This window comes from Dunckerocampus dactyliophorus, chromosome 1 (genome assembly GCF_027744805.1).
Source record: "Dunckerocampus dactyliophorus isolate RoL2022-P2 chromosome 1, RoL_Ddac_1.1, whole genome shotgun sequence".
NCBI classification, from domain to species: domain Eukaryota; kingdom Metazoa; phylum Chordata; class Actinopteri; order Syngnathiformes; family Syngnathidae; genus Dunckerocampus; species Dunckerocampus dactyliophorus.
In genome coordinates this window covers 3,995,957-4,015,921 of record NC_072819.1, presented here as the reverse complement: position 1 = coordinate 4,015,921, position 19,965 = coordinate 3,995,957, and the positions used below count along the sequence as shown (strand labels likewise).

Sequence of the window (19,965 nt, the reverse complement as noted above, 5' to 3'; positions counted from 1 at the left end):
TGTGGCTCCCTTCGCTGAGTTTGGTGATTTTTTTTTAACACCAAAGTGGGGGAAATGTGGATTTGGTCAGCGTTTGAAATATCCGACTAACCGTAAGTCCGTGAATGCATCTAAATGGAGTTCTGGCTTCTGATTGGATGAGCAAGGGAAGGGGGAGGGGGAGCCAGTGTGTGTAGTGAGACATGACCCATAACACTTAGCTGCAAATGCATGTATGCCATGTAGCAGAAAGTCTGCCATGATGGTAAGCGAGCGAGCTGGGCGGGGCTAGGTACAAAACGGTGTACAATGTATTCACATGCTCTGAGCTCAGTGTAAAAATATAAATACGTAAAAATACATCCGGTTATCACGTTTCAATCCAAAATATTTGCTAAAATGTTGCCTTGGCGTGCGTTCGTGCGTATCCATTGTTTTGGATAGAGTCCGTTTTGGTTTGAGTCGGACCTTCAGGAGGTGTATCCATCCATCCATTTTCTATACCGCTTCTTCCTCATTAGGGTCGCGGGGGCATGGGTCGCGGGCCGCGGGCCTATCCCAGCTGACTTCGGCCGACAGGCGGGGTACACCCTGGACTGGTCGCCAGCCAATCACAGGGCACATACAGACAAACAACCATTCACACTCACATTCATACCTATGGACAATTTAGAGTCACCGATTAACCTAACATGCATGTTTTTGGAAGGTGGGAGGAAGCCGGAGTACCCGGAGAGAACCCACGTGCACACGGGGAGAACATGCAAACTCCACACAGAAATGCCCAGTGGAGAATCGAACCCAGGTCTTCCCGATCTCCAAGGTGTTACTGTGTTGGCCAACGTGCTAACCACTAGTCCACCATGCGGCCCTCTCTCCGGTGTATTCTTTCAAATTTAACTGAGAGAATATTTTACCGCAAAGTGCACAAAGAAAAGGTTTCTCCTGTACAATGTGTATTATTGTTTGTCTTCCTAAAACAGCTTTTTGACAGAATCTTTTGCCACAAAAGTGCAAGGAAAAGGTTTCTCTCCAGTGTGTAATCTTGTGCCTCCTTTCCAATTTGGCTGCTGAGAGAATCCACAAACTGAGCAGGTGAAAGGGGTTTCTCCTGTGTCTTCAGATTTCTTTTGCTAGCAAAAGTTTCATCACTCAGAGCATTTCCAGCGTGTGCTGTCAGTGTGACATGTCATATCAGCTTGAGTCTCTTCATCATCAGTGTCAGCAGAGTGTGATGTTGTGTCGTCACTATCTGATAGTGGAGCTAAGAGGTTGTATGCTTCTGACCCTCCACAGTGGTCTCCATCAGCTTCTGTTGAGTTGAGTTGAGCTGCTGCTTGGAGGCTCCACCTCTCTCTTCTCCTCACGTTCACCTTCATCACCTTCACTTTAGTATGGCACCTGAGTATTTCCATGTTTAATTCAATGTACACTAGGTCCCCAACTTATGAACACAATTGGTTCCAGACGACCGTTCGCAGGTCGAATTGTTCTTAAGTAGGGGAAAAGGTAATATTAGCAATGATATAGGTACGACATGTACGTGTATACATATACAGTATATGCGTATGTATGTAAATATGAGTTTGGATGTAGTAGTAATATTAAACCAGGATAATTAATGAAAAAAACAATAATAAAAATGATATAATAATATGTAATGATAAATGTTATTTACCTTTGAAGAGGAGTGGTCAAGCATACGTCGTTGTGGTGGAGGAGGAGGAGTTATTTGAAAAAAGGACAAATTGTCGTCATGGTTAGACTCTTCTAAAAGAGGTAGTGTTCTGTGGGTGGTGTAGAATTAAGCAGGCCTATTAACTCTTCATAAACTTTAATCACACGCTCTGTCCGGGTTGATAATAAAACTCTTAGCCTTTCTCTGTCCTCTTCCTCGTCTTTCTCTGTTGGTCCCATTAGCAGTGTCACAGTGCCCTCTACTGGTCAAGCATGTACCAGTATAAATATGGAGTTATAAGGCAAAATACATGAAAATATAGACCAGTCGGCTTGTGTTCATATCCGCGAACGTTCGGATGTTCGTAAGTTGGGGACCTAGTGTATTTGTTAATACAATGCTGCCAGAATCCAAACAACACCCCTCTGTACCAACCCCAGATGTAAGCAGTGGTATGTCAGTGTCATATTACAAAAGGTAGAATCAAAATGTAAATGCATTTGAGCTTTAATTTACAAGTATTTATTTCCTCTGTCAATACATACATGTTCATATGATTTTTCACCTATATCACAAAGCGGATCAAAACACCTCTTAGGATATCTACATGTTGCTTTACAAATGCCACATGTGGTCCTACCCAAACTTGCAGGTCAATAGAATAAATCATGATCGTTTTCCTGACCATCTTATTTGTGTTTGGTTTATTGACATCAACATGATTTGTGCAGTGTCATGGGTCACATATTTATACATGTACATGTATATTCAATCTGTTTAGCAAATAATTAATTCTATCAAAGAGTACACACGGCATAACTTTTACACTCAGCTCCCAGGATGTGAATACATTCTGTTCCATGCCGTACTACGCTCTGTTTCATGCATGCTGTCTTACTATGGAGCGTCTTTAGCTACAGGTCGCTTAGCAGGGGGGTTTGCATAATGTCAGTTAGCAACGTTAGTCCTTCTCTTAGCACTTTAGGTTTTTTTTTGAAGAGCAACACTGGCTTGCATATTCGTACTACCCCTTATGGTGTTCTTCAGGAACCAGCTGGATGTGTCCTTTCAAATACGTTTTAAAGTTTCTCTCCAGTGTGCCTTCTTATGTGTTCAGTCAAGTTTGTACTATTTCTGAATCGCTGACCACACACTGAACAAGAAAAGTTGTTTTCACTACAGTGTGTTCTTGTGTGTCTAGTCAAAGTTGTCTTATCAGCGAAACATTTACCACAAACTGAGCAGGAAAAAGGTTTCTCTCCAGTGTGTATTCTAGTATGTCTTTTTAAACCACCATTAAGATGGAATCTTTTACCACACATTGTGCAAGAAAAAGGTCTTTCTCCAGTGTGTATTCTTGTGTGTACCTCCAAATTTCCCTTCTCGGCAAAACTTTTACCACAAACTACGCAGAGAAAAGGTTTCTCCCCTGTGTGTATTTTAGTGTGTTTCTTTAAACTACCTTTTTGATTGAATCTTTTACCACACACCGTACAGGGAAAAGGTTTCTCTCCGGTGTGCATTAGTGTGTGTACTTTCAAAGCTGTCTTCACAGGGAATGTTTCACCACACACCGTGCAAGAAAAAGGTTTCTCTCCAGTGTGTATTCTTGTGTGTACTTTCAAAATTGACTGAAGAGAGAATCTCTTACCGCAGACTGAGCAGGTGAAAGGTTTCTCTCCTGTGTGCTGTTTTATGTGTTTTCTCAAATTTCTCTTGTAAACAAACGTTTTGTCACACTGAGAGCATTTAAAGCGTGTGTTGTCAGTGTGACATGTCACACCAGCTTTAGAGTCTTCATCATCAGTGTCAGGAGAGTGTGACGTTGTGTCGTCACTATCTGATAGTGGAGCTAAGAGGTTGTGTGCTTGTGATCCTCCACAGTGGTCTCCATCAGCTTCTGTTGTCATGTGTTGAGTTGAGCTGCTGCTTGGAGGCTCCACCTCTCTCTCTTCCTCACTTTCACCTTCATCATCTTCACTCTTCACAGTGACACCAATCACTGGGAACTCCTCCAATCCTTCAAGATGTTCTCCCTCCTGACTGATGCTGTCATGCTCTTCCTCCTCTTTAATGTGGGTGGGCTTTGGTTCTTCCTCTTTAATGTGGGGGGGCTGTGGCTCCTCCTGCTCCATCCTGGAATTCCACTCATCCTGCTCATGGGGAAGATGTTCTTCGCTGACGTCTGCAGGACACGACAAGACAAAGACATGCTTTAGAAAAGTCCAGGGGCCAACCGTATAAAACCGTGTATAATTAGGTGTAGAAATCTGTGCACTCACATAACAGGAAACATGCATACGCAGTCTCTGCGTCAGATGTGTAAAACTCCACGTACGTATATTCCCACGTGCTTTTCCTTTATATAAATCAATCATCCTGAAAGTGTGCACGTGAACGAGTCTTCTGATCATGCCCATGATTCACCATAGGTAGCTTCCAACACACACCCCCAATGACCTTTTTTTTGCATGTAAAGGGACAGGATTTTGTTTAATTTTGAGTTGAGACGATGGAAGCAAGCAAAAAAAAAAAAACAAAAAACAAAAAGAAGTGCAATTTCACAGATTGTAAAATGGAAGTAATGGTGGAAATGAAAACATGTATTATTTGGAAGTTTGGGCACAGGAATGACAAACAAAACAAAGCAAATTAGAATGGCATAGGATAACAGAGGCTGTGATTCTGGCGAGTTCTGAGACGAGAACCCGGAGGACATAAAAAAAAATGGTTCGACATTAAAAGAGAGACTAAAAAGTGCATTTCTGCACACAATAACAGCGTGTGTGCCACTGGAAGAGCAGAGGGAGCATTATACTGCGTGCGTGGGTTTCCTCCCACATTCCAAAAACATGCATGTTAGGTTAATTGGCGACTCTAAATTGTCCATGGGTATGAATGTGAGTGTGCATGGTTGACGGTCATATATATAGTGGTCAAAAAAATTAGAGGAACACTTCAAAAACACATCAGATCTAAACTGGGGGAAAAATGATCTTGAATATCTTTCCTGATAATAAGTGGGTGATGCGTGGCAGTACGCACATTTTTACCCCACGTGGATTTTTAGACATTTATACATAAATATGTGGGAAGTGGGGTACGCATATTTTTTTTTAATATCTCCCGAGGATCACATCAGTGTCCCTCACAGCAGTCAGGGATAGTATGTCGACTATCGGCTGAATGGTTTTAGGGAAAAATAATCTAAAAAAAACCTAATCTACTTCGTGAAAATTCACTTATCGTGGTCGGGTCTGGTCTGGAGCCAATTAACGGTAATAAACGAGGAACGACTGTATACTTTAGAGGTCGTGGGAGAGTTTAAAATAAATGAAGTTCTTTGCTATGACCCATGCTATGATTTGAAACACACAACTTTTTCAAATTTACCACACATGAGGTGTATTTGCAAAAAGTATCGGATCGGTATCACCGACCCAGCCTCAGTTTTACTCAGAATGGGATCAGAAAGGAAATCAGTGGTATTGCACATCACTATTCAACACCCTTCCGGCCTTCAAAATAAGTTTGTTTGCAACATTCCGCCTAAAGGTATAAACAAAATAAGGGCGTCAAAAATATTTTACATCAGGGGTCACCAACGTTTTTCTTTGTGAGAGCTACTTTTACAAAATGAAAATGGCCAAGAGCTACTCATTTTTGTAACATTTATTTAGCTTATTTAGCTTATTTTAAACCCAAACAAAGCGAATATGCTTGTTTTACCAGAACATTAACAAAATGCTGGTGTCCACAACTCACATTTTGTATTTCAGAATGTATTTCTTTCTACTCTTCTTTCATTATTAACTGAAAACCTGAATGAAAAGCAGGCTGTTTTACATTAATAACGCAATTGGGATAGCCCGAGTCCGTCTGTTTTCTCCATTTTTATAAGTTGTGAAAAATACAACAAATTAATTCAATGGCTCATCCTCACGGTATTTAACATAGCGGTGGGCGATACTGCAAATGTTAGTTTTCACGAAAAAAATATTTTTATGAGTATTGTTAATGAACAAAAAGAAAGATTCTAAACACGTGAGAGTAAGAATGAAACTAACCTGCTCTGTGTAACACAACTTGAGGGTTCTTGAAAACAGAGTCCAGTAGTTGACGTTGTCGCTCGTTCTCCTCTTTTGTTCGAGAAAGTTCCTCCTCGTACTCTGCTATCGTTCTTTCCAACACTACAAATATTTCTTCAACAGCCGCAGTTAGTCGCTGTTTCACTAAAGCTCTCAGTATTTGCACTTTACACATTTTCACACAATCACAACACCCTACACTCACACTTGATCTCTGCTTAGCGATATGTTGCTCACACAGCGTCTCTTTGTTAGCAGTTAGCAAGTTAAGCTAGTTTGAGAAGCTTCGAAGTTCACTGAAGCGAGTATATCCTGACATGAATAAAACACTCTCTCCCTGACACTTCATCTATGTGCCGTTCACAATAAACAGATATAACAATTATTCATTGTGTTTTCTCCAAATGCTAACTGGAAAAACTAGCGGCAATGGCGGGTACAACGGGGCGGCTAGTGTGCGCATGCGCCGTGCAACCTATCCGCTCACGTCACTTCTTGGATAACTTTTTTTAAAATTAATAATATTTATTCCTTTTGGTACTGCATTCCAAAAAAGTTGGGAGTACTGTAATTATTGCATATGCGACTTCTATATTGAGAAGCTTCCCGGTTATGGGCAAACAAAGACGCCACATAGTATGAAAGCTAACTTGTCTTCTACTTCCGTAGTACGCCATGGGCGGGTTTGGCCGCCATGTTGGTAGTAGCCAGCAGGACCCAGAAACGGTGCAGTGTTGTGACTGTGAAAATGTGTAAAGTACAAATGCTGAGAGCGTTGGTGAATCAGCGACTAACTGCGGCTGTCGAGGAAATATTTGTAGTGTTAGAAAGAACGATAGCAGAGTACGAGGAGGAACTTTCTCAAACGAAAGAGGAGAACGAGCGACAACGTCAACTACTGGACGCTGTTTTCAAGAAACATCAAATTGTGTTACACAGAGGAGGTTAGAGTCATTCTTACGCTCACGTGTTTATAATCTTTCTATTTCTTCATTAACACTATTTTTAAAAAACGTTTATTCGTGAATACTAACCTTTGCAGTATCGCCCACTGCTACGCTAAAATACTCCACACGTGGATGATCCATTGCTTAGTTTAGCTTGATTTATTTCAAACATGCATACAATGTTACATTGAAATACAGTACATCACATATTCACAATTTACTGCTCAACATGTCGAAAAAGGAGCAAGAAGAAGCAGAGCTTATTAAATCCCACCCTCTCCATATCACAACATTGCTTTGTTGTTAAATAAAATACAGTACATTTGGATGACATCTGAGCGCCCAAAAAGACGTGAAACGAATTTGTTGTTGTAACAACTTGTAAAAATGGGAAAAACAGACAGACTCGGGCTTGACGTCAACACATTTACTGTAGTGCATTTAGGTCAGTCAGTGGTATAACTCCGCAAGGAAAATTAGGAACTTTCAAGATGTTTTAAGACCAAAGTGTGTCATTGTATAATATCAGGCTACTGTGACGTAACAAACATGGCAGCTGCTAAAAAATACAATTGACAGGCTGCACTAATGTATATTATTGTCTTTAGATAAAGTATATTATCAACCTCCTGTGAAGTTTGAAGCAGCAGCTTCAGCAGTGTTTGCTCTGTCACATCCCAAAAATAATCAGATTGTTTGAGATGGCTAGTGCTAAACAGTGTGTAGTGTAGTGTTAAACAATAGGAGCACTATTGCTCCAACTTTGTACAGACTGGTTGATCGACACCCTTATCTGCCTGCTGCAGCTTGCTTCACTTAGAAGACACACACACACACGCACACATACATACCCTAGACCAGGGTTCGGCAACCCTTACCATCAAAAGAGCCATTTTGCCTACTCTTCCTGTAAAAAAAATAGTTGGGAGCCGCAACTATCTTCAGGATCAGATGGCGATCCACTGTATTTTGAAGATTGGATAATATCGAAATCAGGCCTATCCGGTTGTCGTATCACGTTGGTAACTCTGGGCTACACTCAAACACGGTAGGTGCGGTAATGCGCCTCAAAGCTGGTTGCCACTCGACTCCCGCCACCCGCAAGAAGAAGAAAACGCAACACCACCATGCAGACATGTCCGCGATGCACCGTGGTGAAGTTAGTTTCATGATGGACGTTGGATATTCAGCTCCGTAGCTTCAGTGGTGTGTCATTGTGCAGGGAGTTTGCAAGCAGTGGTGGAGCTACGTGGTGGCCATGGCCACCCTTGGTCACTCTCCGGCCCCCCACTGGCCATCTAGACATTTCAAGTATCGACTCGTTTCAGTGAACTCCGAAGCTTCTCAAGGTATCATAGAGATGCAGTGACCACAGCAGCCCATGGCACCTGTCATTTTTTGTCATGGGGCCCAGAATTCCTGGCGGCGCCCCTGGTTGTATTTATACACAGTCGTACCTCGCAATATTTGGTTGTCGCTCCCTCGCTATATCGCGTATTTTTCAGAAATTAATTAAGAAATGATCACTGTTTCATGGTAGACTATGGGCTATTATTAGTCAAAACATATTGAAATGCAAGTGATATGTAGTATTCTGGTCACTAGATAGCAGTAATGACACAAAACATGGAGACATTACCTTACATTTCATTACCTTAACACTGCGTGAAGTCAGGAAGTCAGCCATGGCATGCCCCAACATCATAGACTGAAAAAAAGTTATCCTACCACCTTGTGTGGAATTGGTACATTTTTGGCTTGTTAAGTTTTGAAGAAATAAATTCAAGGCTAAGCAGCTAGCTTGTTAGCTCGCAATCTTGCAACCGTCTCAAGTCCCTGCAGCATAACAGGTGCAATGTGGTGTAAACAATGAATAATAGGAATGTAAAGGTGACTATAGGGGTGTTATTTCATGTCTGCGGGGCTCTAATAATTAAAAAAAAAAATATTTAGAAAGTCTAACAGGTTTTCTATGCTCTAATCATGCAAATTTTCAGTTTATTTACATTGAATTAATTTTACACAATATTGGGTCTAGAAACAATTTTTATAAACGAGGGGCGACTGTATTGCTACAAGTAGGGCGGGGAATCTCAGGGTACCTCACGATTTGATGCGATTTGCGATACATGGCCCACGGTAACGATAATATCTCGATACGGAGATAGTATATTAGTCAGTTAGGAAACTGATCAGAAAGCACTAATCGGTCACAAGCAGTACCACGTAAGAAGACTTGCTCTCATTTAGCACACCGTGTAAATGAAATTGTCAAGCTTGAACACTGTCAGTGTACAACATCATCATCAAACGTATTTGTATGCCTTTCTAGACATTGAAAGGTTAATAATGAGCTACAAGCTGAGTGCGTAGGGACCGTCCACAAAGAGCAACCACTGACAACAAAAGCACAATTTAAAAAAAATCAATAATGAAGTGTACACACATAAGAGTCAAAATGTGTGCTGAGTACCAAACATATGTACATGTTGGCAGGTCTCTGCTAGTTACTTAGATTTTAAACATGACTTGATGTTCACAGTGAATCATTTTTCATGGCAAAAAACGAGGTGAGTCCCTGGGACGCACTGATGGTGAGTTTTCTGCGTCTTTTCAGATTTTAATGCATCATGCGACATCACTGGCAGCCCACCTGTTGACAGGGACTAAACACAGAGACCACATAACCTTTGTGCTTGTGGCTCTCCACTGAAACTAAGGGTTGATTTTAAAATGCTGCTTTTTAAATGTTTGCATGGATTGACCCGCTGTACCTGTGTGGGCTCCTGCGGCCTCACTCCCCAGGTAGGCCCTGAGGTGTGCAGTTAACTGCTTGTGAATATTGCACTGAGGCTTCATTTGAAGAAAAATGCGACTCCAATTGCAATATCAGCCAGAAATATTGCAATTAATTTTTTTCCCTAAAATTGTTCAGCCCAAGTCTGTACTATACTCCTCCACGTATCAGCTGGAGGTACCTTGACTGCTGCGAGGAACACTGATGAGATCCTGAGAGACATTGTCAGAACATATGCTGGTGCAGGACAATGCCTCACTTGATGGAGCAAAGATGGACTTTTCTAAAGCATCTCTTTGTCTTCTTGTGTCCTGCAGACGTCAGCGAAGAACATTTTCCCTCTGAGCAGCACGGATGGAACTCCAGGATGGACCAGGAGGAGCCACAGCCCCCCCACATTGAAGAGGAAGAGCCACAGCCTCCCAACATCAAAGAGGAAGATGAGGTGCCACAGCCCCGCAACATTAAAGAGGAAGAGGAGGATGACCGCATCAATCAGGACGGAGAGCATCTTGAAGGACTGGAGGAGTTCCCAGTGATTGGTGTCTCTGTGAAGAGTGAAGATGATGAAGGTGAAAGTGAGGAGAAGAGAGAGGTGGAGCCTCCAAGCAGCAGCTCAACTCAACACATGACAACAGAAGCTGATGGAGACCACTGTGGAGGATCACAAGCACACAACCTCTTAGCTCCACTATCAGATAGTGACGACACAAGGTCACACTCTCCTGACACTGATGATGAAGACTCTGAAGCTGATATGACATGTCACGCTGACAACACACGCTTTAAATGCTCTCAATGTGACAAAACCTTTAAACACCATCGTAGTCTTAAAAGACACACGAGAGAACACACTGACACCACACACTTTAAATGCTCTCAATGTGAAAAGACCTTTAAACACCATCGTAGTCTTCAAACACACATGAGAATACACACTGACAACATATGCTGTAAGTGCTCTCAATGTGACAAAACATTTGTTAGCAAGAGAAATCTGAATGTACACATGAGACAACACACAGGAGAGAAACCTTTCACCTGCTTAGTTTGTGGTAAAAGATTCTTTCAGCAGGCAAATTTGAAAGTACACACAATAGTACACAGTAGAGAGGAGAAACCTTTTCCTTGCTCAGTTTGTGGTAAAAGATTCATATACAAGTCACTTCTGGAAGACCACACCAGAATACACACTGGAGAGAAACCATTTCCTTGCACGGTGTGTGGTAAAAGATACTTTCGAAAAGCTGCCTTGAAAAGACACACAAAAATACACACCGGAGAGAAACCATTTCCGTGCTCAGTTTGCGGCAAAAGATTCTCTGTGCAGTCAAATTTGAAAGTACACGCAATAATACACACTGGACAGAAACCCTTTCCTTGTTCAGTTTGTGGTAAAAGATTCTCTCTGCAGTCGAACTTGAAAGTACACTCAAGAATACACACTGGAGAGAAACCTTTTTCTTGCACTGTGTGCGGCAGAAGATTCTGTCTTAATGGCAGTTTAAAAAGACACTCAAGAATACACACTGGAGAGAAACCTTTGTCCTGCTCAGTTTGTGGTGAAAGTTTCTCTGATAAGACAACTTTGCTTAAACACAAGGACACACACTAGTGAAAACAACTTTTATTGTTCAATGCGTGGTCAGCGATTCAGCAATAGTACAAACTTGACTGAACACATAAGCAGCCACACTGGAGAGAAACTTTATGCACACCCCACTGGTAATCAACCCATAACCAAAGACACTGATATTAAGACTGCTCACTTATCCAAATGCATGTAAGAGTGCCGTACGCCGTGGAGCAGAAAGTCCACCGTGTTGGTAATCAAGAGGGCCGGGTGGGGCTAGGTGCACAACAGTGTACAATGTATTCACATGCTCAGAGCTGTGTGTAAAATAAAGTTATGCACAGTATGTACACATTGATGGAAATAATTATTTACTGAACAAATTGAATATATCCAGGTATGTGTGTGTGTATATACAAATGTGTAAGAATCTATTGTACTGTACAAATATGACCTACATGTAGATGTCAATAAAAACCTGAACAGCAGTATGAAAGAAGCCTCTTTTCTTCTTTATTGTACTTTTTAAAATTTGTATTTGTTTTTAGGAAACTTCAAAAATGACAAATCTGGTCTCGTGGATCGTCTATTAGAGCAATTAATGGCTGAGCAGTGTGCAGAGTACATTGACACAAGGCGATCGGTTATGCACATGCGCAAAAATAAGTCTCTTCTTCGTCTTTGGTTTTATGGCGGTTGGCATTCATCCCTTTGGTGCATTACCTCCCCCTTTCAGTAGTGTCTTGGCTGCATTCACAGACTCACTGGTGCCATACAGAAACATATAAAGTCATGGAAAAATTGATTAGACCACGCTTGTTTCTTCAGTTTCTTGTTCATTTAATCCCTGATACACCCGAAGGTACCTTTGTTTGGACACGGTGTACACCCACGGTGTAAGAAGGAGAGGTTCCGCAGGTCCTTCATACCGACCGCTGTCAGGCTCTACAACACCTGCACCACCTGAACCATGTTGTAGACACTATGCTTTCTTTACACTGTTCTCTTTACTTGTCTTGCTGCTGTAACAAGTAAATTTCCCCGCTGTGGGATAAATAAAGTACATACATACATACATACAAATATATAAATGACAACAACAATAGCTCATAAGAGTTCAATGACAGTCAGAACGCAGTGTAAATGCATTCACGGACTTGCGGTAAGTTGGATATTTCTTATTCATTTCGAAAATGCACATTTCCAATATTTCTGCGTTAAAAAGAAATCACCGCCACAACAAGGAGGCTCCAGAGCTGCGGGTTCCCGACCCCTGTTCTAGTGTCTCACTGCACTGCACTGGCTCCCCCTCCATCCTCACCTGCTCCGCCAATCAGCAGGCATAGCTCCATCTAGATGCATTTGTGGTCTTACGGTCACTCAGCTCTTTTTAGTACATTATTTGGGGTTTTTCCCCTCTCGCGAAAGCGCCAAAAAGTCAGCTTTAACAAAATAAACAGAGCAAGCTCAGTAGTGTCTGAGCGAAAAACTTCGCAAATATGATACTGTTGTGTCCTGATAGAGTCACGCAGAGTCTGATGCTGTATTTAAGTTTTATTTTGAATCTTGCACAGTAGTTCTCAGCTCCAACACAGCTCGCACACACGTCTTCCTCTCCACACTCACAGCGGCACAACACATAACATTCACCGACAGAACCAACTGCAATTCAGAATATCAACGCTATAACACAAACAGGTCATCAGAGAGTCCAAATCATTCAAAAAGAAGAGATTTGTGGTTGCTCACGTACAGGAAAACGCTGCCCCTAGCGATGTAGTGGAGAATTGCATGTTAGGTGCTCGGCCAGACGCCTGCTGTGGCATAATTCAGCCTTAAAAGAAGACGTGTGTTCATTGCAAATATTTTTTCATGTCAGCAGCACGTTCTTCCTTTTGTACTTTAGTGTAGTTTTTTTTCAAAAGTAACCTTGCTTATTCGTAGTTCCCGAACTGTGTCCTTTGCAATCCAACTGTTTCTCGCCCGTGTGAATGTTTGTGTTCAGTTAAGTTTGTACTATTTATGAATCGCTGACCACACATTGAACAAGAAAAAAAAAAATTCCTCTAGTGTGTACTGTCAAATTTTCTTGTGCGACCTTTACCACAAACTACACAAGCAAAAGGTTTCTTTCCATTGTGTGTTATTGTGTGTACTCTCAAAAGCTTTACAGGAGTAGTGTTATTGGACAAATAGAGAGTTTATAAACATGTGAGAGTAAGAGTGAAACTAACCTGCTGTGTATGAATTGTGCTCTATAAATAACCTTGCCCTGCCTCTGTGTAACACAACTTGAGGCTTCTAGAAAACAGCATCCAGGGCTCGTTCTCCTCTTTTGTTCGAGAAAGTTCCTCCTACATTAATGAACAATTGAATATACAGCAGAGAAAGGGCACTTGGAGCGTTTATCAAGATGTATTATGTATTCTCCCCAGTGTGGCTTCTTATGTGTTCCGTCAAGTGTGCACTATTTGTGAATCGTTGGCCACACATTGAACAAGAAAAGTTGTTTTCTCTAGTGTGTGTTCGTGTGTGTCTAATCAAAGTTGTCTTATCAGAGAAACTTTTACTACAAACTGAGCAGGGAAAAGGTCTCTCTCCAGTGTGTAGTCTCGTGTGTCTTTTTAACTCACCACTAAGGTAGAATCTTTTACCACACACTGTGCAAGGAAAAGGTTTCTCTCCAGTGTGCATTCTAGTGTGTCTATTTAAGGCAGCTTTTTAAGTGTAACTTTTACCACAAACTGAGCAAGGAAAGGGTTTCTCTCCAGTGTGTATTCTTGTGTGTACTTTCAACGCTTTCTTACCAGAGAAACTTTTACCACACAGTGAGCAGGGAAAAGGTTTCTCTCCGGTGTGTATTCTTGTGTGCACTTTCAGAGTTGCCTTATCAGAGAACCGTTTACCACACAGTGAGCAGGGAAAAGGTTTCTCTCCAGTGTGCATTCTTGTGTGCACTTTCAAAGTTGCCTTATCAGAGAACCGTTTACCACAAGCTGAGCAGGGAAAAGGTTTCTCTCCCGTGTGTATTTGAGTGTGTCTTTTAAAAACACCTTTTTGATTGAATCTTTTACCACACACCGTGCAAGGAAAGGGTTTCTCTCCAGTGTGTATTCTTGCGTGTACTTTCAATGTTGTCTTCTTAGAGAATTTTTTACCACAGACTGAGCAAGGAAAGGGTTTCTCTCCTGTGTGTATTCTTTTGTGTACATTTAAATTTGACTGCTGAGAGAACCTTTTAGTGCAAACTGAGCAGGCAAAAGGTTTCTCTCCTGTGTGACATCTCCGATGTCTTTTCAGGTCTCTTTTGCTAACAAAAGTTTTGTCACATTGAGAGCATTTCCAGCGTGTGTTGTCAGTGTGACATGTCATATCAGCTTCAGAGTCTTCATCATCAGTGTCAGGAGAGTGTGACGTGTCGTCACTATCTGATAGTGGAGCTAAGAGGTTGTGTGCTTGTGATCCTCCACAGTGGTCTCCATCAGCTTCTGTTGTCATGTGTTGAGTTGAGCTGCTGCTTGGAGGCTCCTCCTCACTTTCACCTTCATCATTTTCGCTCTTCACAGGGACCCCAATCACTGGGAACTCCTCCAGTCTTTTAAGATTCTCTCCCTCCTGACTGATGCTGTGATCCTCCTCTTCCTCTTTAAAGTGAAGGGGCCGTGGCTCCTCATCTTCGTCTTTAATGTGGGGGGGCTGTGGATGCTCCTCTTCCTCTTTAATGTGGGGGATCTGTAGCTCATCCTCTTCCTCTTTAAAGTTGTGAGGCTGTGGCTCCTCCTCTTCCTCTTTAATGTGGGGATGCTGTGGCGCCGCCTGTTCCATGCTGGAGTTCCACTCCTGCTGCTCAGGGGGAAGATGTTCTTCTCTGACGTCTGCAGGACACAAGAAGACAAAGACATGCTTTAGAAAAGTCCAGCTTTGCTCCGTCATGTCAGATAAGATAAGATATGCCTTTATTAGGCATTGTCCTGCACCTGTAAATGTTCTGACAATGATCTGAGCATCTCATCAGTGTCCCTCACAGAAGTCAGGGTACGTCCAGCTGACACGTGGAGAAGTAATAGTATACAGACTAGGGCTTTATGGAAAAAAATCGAATTGCAATTTTTCAGGTAGAAACTGCGATTTCAATTAGATTCACAATTTTCTTCAAATTTTCTTCAAATCAGTTCAATATTCTATGCAAGAAGTTTACCTTGTTGAGTGTCCTGAGATGTCTATCCTACACCATCCAGCAGATGTGATCAAAAAACAGTAACTTTATTACAACCTCAACGGCGCACCCGAGAGGACAGGGGAGGAGTGCTGAGGAAATCGGAGCAAGCCATTGGTGCAGTTGTTCTCCCCGAACCACCGTGGGCCATCTTCAACTTCATCACAAGACGATTATTCTTCCTGGATTAAGATTACCCCGAGCAGTGAACTTGTATTTGTGGAACCTTCTGCCATAACCTCCAGCATATACATGTCAGGGTAAGATTGAGAGTCTGGTCCAGAACATTACTATTCTTTCTGTCCAGATATGAGAACTCATTTGTTATCTTTGAGGCTAGTTCAACAAGTTTTTAAAAATCCTTTTGATATTTTTACTGCTCATATGCCCATGCTTACTATCCTCATAAAGTCCTTGTCTTTTTTAACATCATAAAAGACTGATATATAAGAGTAGACAACATTGTTCAATAGATTCCTTTTAGGTTATTCCGGTATATTCCAAAATATTAACAGGTCCTTTTGATCGCTGACAGATGAGTAAATTATCCCAGCTCCTTACTAAAAGCAACAAACCATAATAGGGGCAGCAGCTGTAAAGTCGCGTGTCCAGTGTTATGTACAATATAAATAAATGGTTATTCTATTGACTGTGGTAGCGGGGCCACCTTTACACAGCAGGCTGTTAACACCTGAGTGAGTTCCCCTTGCCCCTGACTCAGAAGTGTCACCTGAAACGAGGGAGACTAAGTCTTTAAACTGAGTAGTCAGATGGGAGTGTGTGATAAAAGTAAGACTATTCGGCTTCTTCCATTCATATGTACTGTACTTTATGTTTTCAATAGCCCCTAACAGTAGACACAGTTGTCTGTTTTTCACCACAATCATGAGTAGCGTTGGGCATCATTTGATTTGGAATGATTCTGGTTCCGATTTCTCGTTTCGATTCTGGTTCCAAACTATTCTCGATTCCTATGCTTTTAAGAGGCAGAGTCATAAAAGGTCGCATGGTTTAAATGGGTGTGCTAACCAGCGTTCTCTTTGGATGAAATGTCTGAACTTCCCCATTAACTTTTTTTAATATCACCTTTTTTTGGGATCAACTTTACTATGAATTTCTCACCGATATATTTTCACAGGACTACACATTCACTGAAGATGTTTACTAGTGATGTCCGATATTGGCTTTTTTGTTGATAACCGATATACCAATATTGTCCCACTCTCAATTTCCGATTCCGATATCAACCGATACCGATATGTGTAACATCACATATCATGGCATGGAATTGAACGCATTGTGGTGACCCACAATATTGTTTTAGACATTTTAGACATCTCTTGGAGATGAATAAATCTACCTACCAACCGTACTTCCGTTTCCGGGTCATGAGGTTGTTGTAGCCACTTAGCTACTGCTAAAGAATTGTTGCTTGTTGTTGAGTTGAGTGGAGAGTAAACTGATTGGTGCCACCAACCTCCACCCGTCTCGTTGTGACCCTCTCGACATGGGCAAAAAAAGTCAACTGACAACAGAGACAACGAGACCGTGCTGGCGCCGCTACGAGCTGACGAGTTAGCTAGCATCGGTGCTATCTGTGGCACAGCAACAGCCGTGGTTTCAAGCCCAGTTCCGACTGCGAGGAATAACACAGGACGTGACGAAGTATTTCCATGGACGCCGATATATACAGCAGTTTTTTATTATCAGTTTTCATGACAGGGAAAAACCTGATACCGATACCAACCGATTTTACTTTTTATGGCAATATCGAGCCGATATGATCAGTGGGCCGATATTATCGGTTTACTTTTGAAACGTTTCCACATATGCTGTTATTTATGTTATTGAGTGTGTGATGCTGCAGGTACTTAAACATGCACTAACTTGGGTGCAGAATATCAAACAACCTGTAAAAAGTTTGTCTATGAGCTGTGAGTCTTGAGTGACCATCTTAGCACAAGTGTACTTTTCTGCCTCAATGTTGGTGTAAGAATTTTTTTATGACACCCTTATTTTGTTACCACAAACTTCCTGTTACGCTGTTCAGTGAGTCTGTGCTCGGAGCTTGGTTGCGAAACCGATTTTTTCAATTGACTGCTCACAAAAAAATCACGCACCCTGGTGTAAAAGCTTTTTCGATACAACCTTTGCTTGTGTTATTGCTTCTTCTTGGACCACGGATTGGACTTAAAGTTAACTTAAGTTTGCTTTTCATTTCAGCGCTGCAGCTGTCAACCATCTATCAATGCGGTGCTAACAACAGCCCGACCGAGCTGTCACATGTGAAGTTGATAATGAATGAATGAATGAGTGAATAATAATAATACATTTTATTTACAAGCGCTTTTCTAAAAGCTCAAAGGTTTTTAAAGTAGAGCAAGCAATACAATCAATACAATGTACCATAAAACGTAAGAATACAAGACATATACAGTTAAAATGAGAATAACTTAGCAAAAACGGGATTAGACATTATAAGCAAGTTTGAAGAGATGTGTTTTAACATTTTCATCGACATTTTTATCCCTGTGTACCTGGATCGTGCCGCGTGGACACTCCGCCCTAACTGCTGTCCTCTTCCAGCCCCCTCTCAAATGCCATATTCAGTGTTGTGCTTCAACCTGAGGTGTTTGCCACAACTCCTTACCGTTTTTTGACAAATATCACACACAAGGAAAAGGCTTCTTGAGACGTCATCTGTACTTCTGTGTAGAAGTATATCACACACAGCGTCTTGGCTCTTTGGCTCCGTTTATGATCGCCCAACGCTCCAACGGCCCGCCGGACTGACTGAGCAGTAAACAAAGTGTGTTGAAGTCAAGCCCGAGTCCGTCTGTTTTTCCCATTTTCATAAGTTGTTAAAGATAGAACTAATTAATTTAATGTCTTTATGGGAACTCAGACGCCATGTACAGTAACTGTACTGTATTTTCTTTAACGACAAAACAATGAATCGTCATCAGGTGGAGTAGCTAAAAGGTGGGCGATACTGAAAATAACTGCACTATAAATAAAAACAAACTTGATCATTTTGACAGCCTATATTGACATGTGCGTGCGTGTTTGTTTTCCTCCTCTCTCTCTACCAAACAGGTTGGATGACAAGACCTGGGTGCGTTGGTTCTACAGCAGAATGAACAGAGTGAGTGAACCCTCCTGTCAGTCATTCAGTCTCTTTGTTGCAGTGGGTGGAGGCGGGGCTGCTATCAAGTGCTGTAACTTAGCGTCGCCAGGAGTAAAAAGCAATATGAATGAAGGCACGAAAGCGACGGTTTCTAACCTGAATGCCACAGCCCCGCAATGCATGAATATTTTTATTTTAAACAGAATGAACAAAGTGAGCCCATGAACACTGACGGGCCGATATGTCCTACTGTATTTGTTGGAAAGTAGTGACAACTTGCATGCGCACAACCATACACAACCATCCTGTCCAGTCTTCCAGTTTATTTAATTGCAATTTTTTAGACTGAGAGTCCATTTTATTTTTTAATTTTTTTGTAATTTATTATGTTGTTTATTTTATTTCAAAGCTCCTGACATTCCAATTACAATGTTAAATACTCTTAAGAAAGTTTATTGCGTACTCGTATTATTATGCTATATGTTATCATTACTTTAATGAGTAAATGGTCTCAAGATAATGTTGACACTAATATCGTTTACTTGCAATAATTTGTAGGCCAGCAAAATGTGTTATGGTGACAGGCCTAAATATAAAAATAAAACAATGTAAAATACGACAACAAAACCACTTATTTGTGCATATAAACACAAGATGAAAATGCAAAACACATCACCACGCTCGTATCGATCCGAACCTGTCACGACCCCTTGATAGCTAGGATGGGTATGTGGATTACATAAAGAAAATGGACCATCTCGAAAAACCGCTTTTATGAGTAGTGTTAATGAACAAATAGAAAGCTTATAAACATCTGAGAATATGAAAGAAACTGACCTGCTCTGTGTAACAGAACTTGAGGCTTCTTGAACACAGAGTCCAGCAGTTGACGTTGTCGCTCGTTCTCCTCTTTTGTTCGAGAAACTCCCTCCTCGTATTCTGCTATCGCTCTTTCTCACACTAGAAATATTTCTCCAACAACCGAAGTTAGTCACTAATTCGCCGACGCTCTCAGCATTTGCTCTTTACACATTTTACACAATCACAACACTTTACACTCACACGAGAGCTCTGCCCAGTGATGTGTTGATAACTTCCGGGTCTCTTTGTTAGCAGCTACATGCTAAGCTAGTCTGAGAAGCGTCAAAGTTCACTGGGGCGAGTTTATCCTGACACGAATAAAACTCTACCTCATTGTCACTTAATATCTGCACCGTTCTCATGAAATATGTTTAACAATTAGCAATTGTGTTTTTCAACAAAGGCTACCCGGAACGAGTAGCGGCAATTGGTATGCGCATGCGCTTTGCAATGTCTCGACCAACGTCACTTCCTGATACCTTTTTTTAAATTCCTCGTGAAAAAAATGTATTATACTGCACAAAGGGGCACTTTGATAGTTTATCAATATACATTTATACTCCCTACTAGGTTATGGGCAAAGTCGCCAAATTGTATGACTTTTTTTAACCAGAACTTTATTAACAAACAAAGTGGCAGTACAATGCAGTGCAATCAAGTATAAAACATATCGTCATATCAACATAGGAGCAGCTAAAT

General features: G+C 41.4%; 3 protein-coding genes across 4 annotated transcripts; 1 reads left to right on the top strand and 2 right to left on the bottom strand.

Moving 5' to 3' along the window:
* Positions 1-2,171: 2,171 nt before the first annotated feature.
* LOC129176776 (gastrula zinc finger protein XlCGF17.1-like) lies at positions 2,172-6,183 on the bottom strand. 2 transcript variants are annotated; one of them, XM_054767174.1, is made up of 3 exons: positions 5,725-5,866; positions 3,940-4,117; positions 2,172-3,842 (listed from the first exon to the last, which is right to left on the bottom strand). In XM_054767174.1, the coding sequence occupies exon 3, from the start codon at positions 3,790-3,792 to the stop codon at positions 2,737-2,739; it is 1,056 nt and encodes a 351-aa protein (XP_054623149.1). In that variant the 5' UTR covers positions 3,793-3,842; positions 3,940-4,117; positions 5,725-5,866; the 3' UTR covers positions 2,172-2,736. The 2 variants fall into 2 exon arrangements, with proteins under 2 accessions (XP_054623149.1, XP_054623140.1); XM_054767165.1 differs by lacking the exon at positions 3,940-4,117 and having other exon boundaries at positions 5,725-6,183.
* Positions 6,184-6,440: 257 nt separating this feature from the next.
* On the top strand, positions 6,441-11,540 carry LOC129176610 (zinc finger protein OZF-like). The gene is made up of 2 exons (XM_054766836.1): positions 6,441-6,689; positions 9,807-11,540. The coding sequence occupies exons 1-2, from the start codon at positions 6,494-6,496 to the stop codon at positions 11,102-11,104; spliced, it is 1,494 nt and encodes a 497-aa protein (XP_054622811.1). The 5' UTR covers positions 6,441-6,493; the 3' UTR covers positions 11,105-11,540.
* Positions 11,541-12,535: 995 nt separating this feature from the next.
* Positions 12,536-19,662, bottom strand: LOC129176898 (gastrula zinc finger protein XlCGF8.2DB-like). The gene is made up of 2 exons (XM_054767400.1): positions 19,243-19,662; positions 12,536-14,937 (listed from the first exon to the last, which is right to left on the bottom strand). The coding sequence occupies exon 2, from the start codon at positions 14,885-14,887 to the stop codon at positions 13,784-13,786; it is 1,104 nt and encodes a 367-aa protein (XP_054623375.1). The 5' UTR covers positions 14,888-14,937; positions 19,243-19,662; the 3' UTR covers positions 12,536-13,783.
* Positions 19,663-19,965: the final 303 nt, after the last annotated feature.